At 36.7% G+C, this 10,291-nt stretch overlaps 1 protein-coding gene across 1 annotated transcript; it reads right to left on the bottom strand.

Annotated features, from left to right (window-relative positions):
• Positions 1-3,979: 3,979 nt before the first annotated feature.
• On the bottom strand, positions 3,980-10,291 carry SLC7A13 (solute carrier family 7 member 13). The gene is made up of 4 exons (XM_071449483.1): positions 9,568-10,291; positions 6,974-7,105; positions 4,997-5,361; positions 3,980-4,256 (listed from the first exon to the last, which is right to left on the bottom strand). Exons 1-4 carry the CDS (start codon positions 10,289-10,291, stop codon positions 4,011-4,013), a joined length of 1,467 nt encoding a protein of 488 aa, XP_071305584.1. The 3' UTR covers positions 3,980-4,010.

Here is a 10,291-nt window from a genome sequence, read left to right as displayed (position 1 = left end):
AAATTATCCACATTCTATCTTTAATTGTTGTAAGGCTGAAGTTCTGAAACATGTATGTATGCATAAGCATAAAAGAATTATGAAGTCAAAGACAAAAAAATTTAAAAATGTAAATAAATGTCTGATATAGTCTAGTAATAAAAGTCGCACTTCCATATAGCATTTTCTGGGATATATTCAAGTAGGAAAGCAGCTGAGACCAACTGAAACAAGCTATAATGTTAAAATATTGATTTGCTCTTGACCAGAGTAGCTAACATGAGTTATAAATTTGAATTCTATTCCTTTATGCTTACTGCTTGGAGATGTGGAATGAGCCAGCAACAATAAGAAATCTTTATAACTTTAATAGTGTATTTGCTTCTTTCTGATTTAGCATCCTGAAACACTCAGACAAAAGAAAATTGCATTAAGAGAACATCAGTGACTCATATTCAGGGGATGGGCAATACCATATCTGGGATTGCTTTTATAATGCTAATTCAGCTCAGGTGTGTGAGTCCCTTTCCAACAGGGGTCATTTAACGAGAGCATTCTTTTTCAGAAAATCCTGTCTCTCTTGGATCTGGGAATAAGTCAACATTTGTGTTGAAGAAGATGCTAAATGTGAGGCAGGCAATCCCTCATTTGCTGTAGAAGAGGAGGAATTTGATGTCAAGAATGATGTAGCATATGCAAAACAGTTGCTGGATTTAGGAATTTGAGTATTGCCCAGAATACACATTCATCTTTTTCTATAAAATTCCATGGCCATACTGGAATAATTTAAATCACAATTTTTGAAAATTGAAATTAATTCTGTTTTCCTCATTTTCTTTACCAAACTTTAAATCCTCATGCCTGATTTGTGGAATTTTTAAAATCTCATAGTTGTAATTTAACATTTAGTAGACTGTAAGTCTTAAAAGGAATTGCAGGTACTCACAGTTAAGTCAGAAGTTGAGCTAAAGGATACCAGCTATTCATCTAAATCAAAGGGACTGTGATAATTTGTCCTATTTTCCTTTTTATAGTATTCTTGGAACTTAGTTCCAGGGGACTAAAGGCAGTCTGAACTTACTAATTACTACAGAAAATCAGCTCCAAGAATCCAAAAGTTAGTGAGCAATTTTGGTCATACCTCCTTTGTTTCCATCTAAAAACTGGAATGAAAGGAAATGGAAATCTGTATATAGTGTCTGAATAGTGTATGTTCACCAATTCCCTGGCTCTTTGCCCTGCTCCTAAGATAAACATCCATACTTGGACTTGAATCTCCATAAATGGTTCTCCATCCAGGTATTTGATGTGAATTGAAGGATCTCAGGGAACATCACAAAACTGATTTCTTTTGCAACCTACATATTAGCTTAACTTACTTTCAGCAAGCCAAGATGATACCACTGATACAGCTCATAACAGTCAAGAGAAAATTAGTGGTTGTTTGTGAAGTGCCTAGGTGCTGACATGAGGAACACCATAGAAAAGTCTGTAAGATATCAACAATGTCTGTCAAGAGCAGCATTTGAGCATAGAGTGATAAACAAAATGCAAAATCACATGCTGAAATGGGGAGAAGATGATAGTGAATTATTTGGCACCATCCATTCATTCCAATAAATGAGGTAAGGGTATATAGAAAGAACAGTTTATGATCTGATAATACAAGGCTATTGAAAGGTGCCTTTGCAGAGGGGCTTAAGCTTGCATGGACATTTTTAATTCTGATCTATTCTAAATCTTCTCATCTTGTACATTTATGTGCCATTTCCTAGATTTTTGTTAAAATAAAAACTATCTACTTCATATTCCAGAAAGATACATAAAACCAATTTATTTCATATTACATTTCATTGGGACTTTTGAGTTCCCTGATTGGTTGGAACTGCTAAACCTTTATATTTGAAGTTTGTATCATTAACAAATACGTGCTCCAATTACACAAACATACCCTGACATATGTTATCAGTAGGTACCCAACTCATTAGGGAATTAAACAGATAGTTGACAAACTGACAAGAAATAACATGGAAATAACACACCCAAGTGAGCAATTTTCCCCTGATGCTTGCTTTTCTAATCATCTGGTGTACAACACAGTATTATTGTTACATAAACTTTCTTTCCTTACAACTTCCACTTTTCTTTCACATATTAAAATATAGATTTAAATAAATTACTTGAAAGTTCATTTGAAAATCTGTGGCATTGCCACACCTGTATTTACAAATCACTGATGGATGCTTTAGTCACAGTAAAATAATTTCTTCCATTTACAATTCAGTTCTTAAAATATAACTCCTCTACAATGTTGATGAGTCTCATGATGTTTTGAATTTAAACAGCAAGAGAAATGTTTTTCCAATAGCACCATTAAGTGAAATTAAACATTGATTCCTTTCTTGTGTTCAGCAGGATCCAGTCTCCAGCTCAGCTGTATACATTGCAGTCCTAACTTGTATGAACTTCTCTTCATACAGCTTGTTAAAAGGTATAATTTTTTCTTCAGATTTTCATTCTGTGTCCATTATCACCTTGAGAAAAGCGACTTGCTACATATGTTTGTTTTAATTTGGGGGCTCATTCCAGTGCCAAGTGAAATCCTCTTAAACCTTCAGTTGATTCCTGGTTTTATTGATGGCCACCCTAGACTTTGGGTAGCTATGAAAAATTCTTTATCTGTCATTCTGATTTCTAAAATTGTTATACATTAGTGAATTGAGTATTGTAGCAAGATTTTTTTTCATTCCACTGTGTTATAATCCAGTGCCCTGTAACACAGTTTCACCAATACAACATCCATCAGACCAGAGGTCATGGAGTCGAGTGATGTTCAGCTGCGGCCATCTGCTGGTTGTGCTGCTGATCTTTCATTGCCAGATTTGGAAAATCACTTTATGTTTGTAATTCTATTGTAATTATAAAAATAGCAGCATATATTAATAATCACCTACATATATGATGGTTTGTATGTACTTTTAATTTATTTTTAAGATTAAATATTCCGTGAACTTTATATGGCCCAATTATGAGAAGGAAAAAGAATTCATTTATCTTGTTTTCATAAACAAAATTTAAATGGAGGGGAGGAGGCCTAAAAAAAGCTTTTACTTCTCAATAACACTAAAAAGAAAACAAGGAATAAAGTAATATTGATGCTAAGATGTAAATGATTTAGTAAAGGAATCTACATATCTTTAGCTTTTATTTCTGTGATGAAAAGGATAAATAATTTTTATTGTCTTACTTGATGCATTGTAAGATTTTACCTTGAATTTTAATGTGTTGTTCTAAAATAGCTAAGATGCACCATGTCCAATTTTCTTGCTATTTAAAATGATCAGTCAACTTTATGATAGTCTTCAAAGGCTTTTATTAAAAATAAATTAATGCCAAAAAAAGTAGCACATGAAGAAAATATAAAGTCTTTAAAACCAGAAGTTCTAATCAATGAGCTACTGCAAACTAAGGATCCAGACAATTTAGTTCAAAGTGTAAGTGTATTTTTAAAATTATGCTATTATGTATTTATTCACTTATTGTATGATAATACTGATAATTATTTGTGCTTGTGTGATTGAGTCTTATTTCTATTTTAGCAAGACTATGCAACTTTTAACTGTGTTTTCAGGGGCAGGAGAGAGCATTTTACAGATTTTTCAAGTTTAAGAGAGATCCTTTGCACCTATTAAATTAGTATACATATATGTTTATGTATTTATACAAACAAAAACAAACATATACATATTAACTTATTATGCTAATGACATGGTTTATTTTATGAGGAGGTGTTTGGTCATAGGTTGCACTTGATGGTGTCAAAGGTCTTTTCCAACCTAGTTCATTCTGTGATTCTGTGCCTATACATACATATATGTGCATGTTTGCAATATATGTGTATACATCTATATATGTATATGCATGCGTGCACATCTATGTATCACACCAACATCTAAATTGTACTGTTTATAGCCTCAGTTAAACAAAATCCTCTGGTGGCTCTTAGTTGTACTGAGATTAAATATCTGCCATTATTCACATTTGCCCTCAGCAGGTCCATCAGCAGGACAGACTTCTAACAGGAGCTGTAAGTGGCAAGTAATTTTATCAAGAAATGCAAAATGCAATTTAAAATGTATAAAAGGCAGATAAATAATGACACTTCCAAGCATAAACAGGAAAGCATAAACATATTGCATGTTTGGAGACCAGACTATGGGAGCTAGAACTAGGAAGAAAGACATTGCCACCATCATAAATGGAACTGGTAAAAACACCTGTAAGAGAAAGAAAAGAAAGTGGGTTAGGAAATAAACAAACCAACTGTGACTTTTCTGCCTCATTCATTAGAGTAACAATGTGTTCTTTGCCACAGTACAGTACCATTTCTCACGCTGCTATAAATTCACCCAGGACAAGAGTCATCTGACTCAAATTGCCTATAAGAGAGGAATCTTTTAAAAAATATTTGTTTAGGCTCCTTCTTTTGTCAAGGGGGAGAGAAAGGCAATACTGGGAATCCATTTTTTCACATATCATAATGTGGGTTCCTATAAGACACTCAGGGCTGGGTGCCTGGAAGCCTTCACAATGAACATGCACTTCTAACCTGAGCTTTCTGACTGCTGGAGTATGAGGAAATTCAACCTATCTTTAATGCTGTGATTGTGTCAGGGAAGATGAGAGCAGATCGAAGTTCAATGAACTGAAGGGCAATGGGTCCTAAACTGTTCTTGTTATTGCTCCACTCTGGTATGGTTCCACATTGTTTGCACATCTCCCCCATTCTGCAAAGAACCATCTCATGTGTTCAACTTCTCTGGGGCAGAGACCATCTGTTTGTTTCTCTTCTTTTTATAGTGAAGCAACATTTTCAAATGAGTCTCTAAGCATTGAGATTATTATTCGTATTTTTGTGACTATCCACTTTAGATTTGCACTTCTTCTATAACTTTTGCATGCTACCCAGGACTCAAAAAGTAATTTATAAAAATATTTTTAATTTAGATCCATTTACTTTGTATGGTCGGTGTAGATGAGGTTCCCGGTATCGAAGTACAATCAAGCTTGCACAAGTCAATCCAGTCATAAGCCAGGCAGAAAATCCAAAGTAATTTGTTAGCATAATAAGGTCAGAGGGGATGATAAAAATGGATGCAATGGTTGTTGAAAAAATCATGGCTGGTGCTGGCGTATAGGAGTGGACATTAAGCATGGATATTAAAAGAGGTAAATGTCCTGACTGACTTCCAGCATAGCTTAATCGACCGAGTGTGAACATGCTGCAGTTGAGGGCACCAAATATTGAGACAGCAACAGAGAGAGGAATGATCCAGGCAACGGAGGGGATCACTCGATCAGCCCAAGTGACTGCCACAGCAACTGCAAGAAAGCAAAGATTTAGTGTAGTACAAATACCATCTTCTGAATAAGTGACATACTCAACAGGAACAAAACTTAAAAACATGAAGCACCTATTATTTACCAGCAATGCCTGCTTTTTCATTGCAGTAGTCAAACACTAATCCAATCCTAAAGGTATTTCATTCAGAAACTAAACATTTCCTGGGAGGATGACAGCAAGGAGTGCTGCCTGCCAGAGCAAGCCAGGGAAACCTGCTGGGGCCAATACCACAGTCATGGACTGCCCAGCAGGAGTGAGTCACATCTCACATCCTGCATCACAAGCACACACACCTGGGCAAGGAAAGAAAATTAACTCCTTGGTCCCTGACATCACCATGGTGCTGACACAATCTGCTGTTACAGGAAACTGCCAACAGGAGCACATCTACATTCAGAGATGAGTCAACAAATGTGCTATTAATGAGATTTTGCTTTGGGTGGAACTGGGAAATGTGAAAGATAGTTTCTAAACAAGAGATATTCAATATTGCATGGAGATTAGCCATAGCTGCTATTATAGTGAGAACAATATTTAGTGGGTCTATGATCAAACGCCATGAGGAACATAGGTCTTGCAGTGTCCTGGGCAGCATAGGAAGTAGTTAGAGATGGAGAAAAAAAAAATTGGGAAGGAACAAAGAAATGTTTGAAAAAGTGCTATAATTTTAGGTTTATCTTCTGAGCTGGCATAGGTAAACACAGTTCCCCTGGTATGCATGAAGCTGGTCATGCCAGGTGGCAGCTGCTATTCATGGATAGCCTGGTATTTGCTGCCTCCTTCATTGTAGCATACAAATGATCCATCTCTCCCAGCAGACAGCCTGACACTGAGGTTACTGAGTGACAATATGAGGTTACTGAGTGACAGGTATGCTGTTCTCATTTATATTAGTGAGCTTTTTTCATAGGAAAAAAAATGATTAATCCATCCAAATGAGGTATGCTTTTTGTCAGGCCTGTAGGCAAGGTCTGACAGCTCAGTGTCATTACAGTGGGATTTAAAATGTGCTGCTTGGACAGTCAAGGAGAAACACAGTTCCCTTTGGAGCTTTACATGGCCAGTTTATTGATACAGGATCTGAGAAAGGGTTTATACACACTGGATTTTGTATAGGCTCTTCTGAGAAGTCACAGTATTTATCATTAATAATACACACCCAAAATGGCTACATTTTTATGTCCATAGTATTTTCTATACTCTTGAACATGTTAGACTTGTTCACCTCCTAAAGAGTGATGGCTTTAGTCTGAGACTCAATGAGACAGAGGAAGAAGGAGGAGATAGGATTAAAACTACAGGAAAACAAAGATCATCTCTATACTTGGGACCTGACTTTCACCTTATTTTCCAGGTTTTAATACACTTCTGATTTCTTTTTAGACAGTGTAGGGAAAAGCCAACAATTTCAACAATCTGCCTACATTCATCCAATTGGTGTCATACAGTAAAATTAAAGAATTCTCTGTTAAAAGAAAACCCAAATTTCTGGACTGAAGTAAGGTGAGCAGAAGTAACCCAGGGCATTGACATCAGATGGATATGTCAATGGGCCAGTCCTTTTTAATTAAAAAAATATGAAATACATACCTGAGGAGACAATTTCCTTAGGTGTGAGGACAGTCAGATATGAGATGTTCACTAGTAAATAAAAAACAATTACTGCAGGAACAGCAGTCATCACAGTTAAGGGGATATTTCTGCTGGGGCGTTTCATCTCCTCTGAAAAATACAATTTAAAACAACAAATGAAGCAAGCAGTGTAGCTTCTGCAAGTGTTTTTCAGTGCTGAAGCTGTGCAGAGTTTGACAGGACTGATACCAAAGTCCTGCCCCAGTCCCTAATCATGGCTGCTAAATTCTCTGCTTGTGAAGTCCTACAGTGGCTCTCAAACAGGTTAATATCAAAGATTCTTAAACAATATTTTTTTACTTAGCTATTTTTAACTGTTTTGGAAGGAGGGCTGGATGAAGAGCTGATTGATTCACAAAATGATAAATATGAGTGATAATTTCCCTTTGATTTGATTAATCACATATTTGACTTACATTAGGAAAGTGATTTGGTAGAAATTTTTCAATTAGCCTTACTTGAAAATTACTAGCTTAAACATGAGACTCTTAAGTCACATTATTTATTCTCATGTCACCTCATGAATCCTGATCTTAAACTTAATGAGCATATTTGCATATTTCTACTCATAACCTTTCTCTTTGCTCTTATATCAGAAGTAACAGAAAAGACCGAAGGTATAGACATAGGAGCAATAATGCAGTGACTTTAAAAGGGGGCCATTCCCAGATGGATTTTGATTATTATCATCTTTTCCAGGGCAAAGATGGTGGAGGAAAACGGTTTTTTAGAGAAATAGTGCTAAGCCTGATAGCTTAGAACTACTCTTACCAAACAAGAAAAAAGCCAAATTTTGCAGGCATATAACTCAGACACAGGCACACATTCTTGGGCATGTCATAGTCCCAGCAAAAGATGGAGCTGGTTTCCAGAAGCTTAATCTCAATCACCCTCATCTCAATCAGAAAGGTTCTTTTTAATTTCTTTCACTCCTTCCTCTTGTTCCCTCACCACTTCCAACTTCCCTCAGCATTTACAGATAATTTCTTGAGTATTACCAGCAAATAACTGATAAGAGGGAAGAAGTGAAAAGTGAAATGTGCAGCTTATTTAAACTCTTTTTAGGAGACAGAAATCTGCTCCTTCCTTTACATTTGATTTCTGCTCAGGACATCAGCCTTGAGCCATGATCCCTGTGCTGGCTGTAGTGCATGGAGACAAGACCAAAGGACCACAATAGTGAAATTCAGATACTATCAGAAAATTGGGGATTTATTTCAGATATAAAAAGTACACTGAGCAATTTTGAGCTCAGAAGAGAGTAATCACCAAAATTTCCAATTTAAATTTATCTTTCCGTTTTTTTTGTTGTTTATTGCAGTCTTGCCAGCCAGCTGGCACCTGATCCATCAGCTGAAGTTCACAGAAATGAAGTTATTGATGAAGCATAGGAAACTCAGGTCAGTTTGGAACAATTGCATAGGTTACATCTGTCTAAACAGCTGTGCTGCCCAGTGTATGGCATATATTAGTACTGCTAACTGATCAGAATAAATCTGTATTTTACTAGAAGTCTTGCATTTTCTCAGGCTTACAAAGCCAAGTACTTGTCTTTAAGGAATACCTAAGGTTTCAAAACCGTACTTTACTGATTTATAAGTTTTTTTTTTTTAATTGCAGCCTATTTTTAAAGCTGGAGTACCTGGATTATAAAGACAACAGTCAGGTTTTTAAACATTAACCAAATTTTCACACTATCCTCACCACTGAACTTTGTGGTATGCATTTAACACATTCCGTTTATTTAATATTTTACATGACAGAGGTCAATGGATACAAATGGTTAAAGATATAACAGCAATATCCACTTGCTTACAATATAATTCCATGAATCTGATGATACTATAAAACTCTACTGATTTAACTTGTGATGTGAATACCTAACATAATGAACATCATCTCTGTAGCTTTGATGAAAAAGTTTATTACTGCCATGTCAGCAGATACAGAATAAGGAAGTAAAGAGATATTCAAAAACCTTTTGAATGTTAAAATTGAGTACAAATTCTATGAAAAAATCTATGCCACCTTCCACAGACCTCTCTTTACCTTCTATTGGACTTGAAAAGTCTATTTTCCCAGGAAAATATATCCCATAAAATTACTACATTGTAACAAAACTCAAAATTAATTTGACCATGTTCAAACCAGCTGCATAAACTCAGATAAGGCACAGATATTTAAACAGAAATTACCTATGCACATGTAGTTTGGCATGGATAACTTGATACTTTCCTAAAAATACACTGACATGGACACTGAGAAAGACAAAATGCAAATGTTTAAGGTATGGAAAATTCTGTTTATGCATGAGATTTAAAATTAACTATTATGATTTCTCTTGTACTTTCCTGAAAATGTCAGCTTCATTCTGCACAAAAACCAGGAATTTTCCCTAGAGGAGAACAATGCCTCTTCTACCAGCCCCAACAAACACTTATGTAAAGTGAGAAGGACCCTGTGGTCTTGAAGCAGAGACAAGTTCTCCCAAAACAAGCTGAGGAACACAAGAATGAGAACTGCAGAAGTAAATCTAAAGAGGAGCAGAATACCTGCCATGTAGTTGAGGGACCACCAGCCGCCGTACGCGTACAGTCCCTGGAAGAAGGCTTCGGCAATCTGTGAGGCGTTGGGGATCTCTGCGCTGAACATGTCTTCAAACCTGGCCAGACTCTCCTTTTGTCTGGTAATGAGGAGAACTATGCCACCAACAGCAATCACAGACAAGGCCATCATCTTCAGCAGAGTGAAAACTGTCTGCACCCATGCAGACATTTTGACGCTGAGGCCATTCAAAATCCCCAGGGACCAGAGAACGGCCAAGGCCAAGCACTTCTTCAGCACATCTGGTGCAGGACAAATGCCATAGAATGGCTGTGTGGCATATTCAGCAAACAGCAAGGCTCGAGCAGCATTTGATGCTGGCTTGGTGAATGTTGATGTCCAGATAAACACGAAGGCAGGTAGGGATCCAAGGCCTCTTTTGATGTGGCTGTATTCTCCTCCGGAGAAGGGCAGAGCGGTTCCCAGCTCCGCATAGCAGAGGGCACCCATCAGAGAAACCAGCCCAGACACGGTCCAGATTGTTAGTGCAACGCCAACATTGAGTAAGGAATGTTTTAACACCCCTGTGGGAGACACAAAGATCCCTGCTCCAACAATTGATCCTATAATAAAACTTACCCCATCAAAATAACCTATATTTCTTTTGAGTTGCATCTTGGCTTTTCCTTTTCTTTGCACATATTTGGGGTCATTGTTTTCCTCTTTTCCCAT

The sequence above is a fragment of the Agelaius tricolor genome, unplaced genomic scaffold (genome assembly GCF_023055355.1).
Source record: "Agelaius tricolor isolate 1412-34295 unplaced genomic scaffold, bAgeTri1.0.p SCAF_2, whole genome shotgun sequence".
NCBI classification, from domain to species: Eukaryota; Metazoa; Chordata; class Aves; order Passeriformes; family Icteridae; genus Agelaius; species Agelaius tricolor.
Note: the sequence above shows the minus strand (reverse complement) of the source record. Positions and strands in the feature narration are given on the sequence as shown.

What these genes read in the sequence shown, in the direction of transcription:
- SLC7A13 (XM_071449483.1), bottom strand. Translation starts at nt 10,291, where the DNA reads ATGGGAAAAGAGGAAAACAATGACCCCAAATATGTGCAAAGAAAAGGA. An exon ending in GTCCCTCAACTACATGGCAG is followed by an intron (nt 7,106 to 9,567) that starts GTATTCTGCTCC and finishes TGTATTTTTCAG; the next exon opens with AGGAGATGAAACGCCCCAGC. An exon ending in TAAGGAAATTGTCTCCTCAG is followed by an intron (nt 5,362 to 6,973) that starts GTATGTATTTCA and finishes GCTTTCTTGCAG; the next exon opens with TTGCTGTGGCAGTCACTTGG.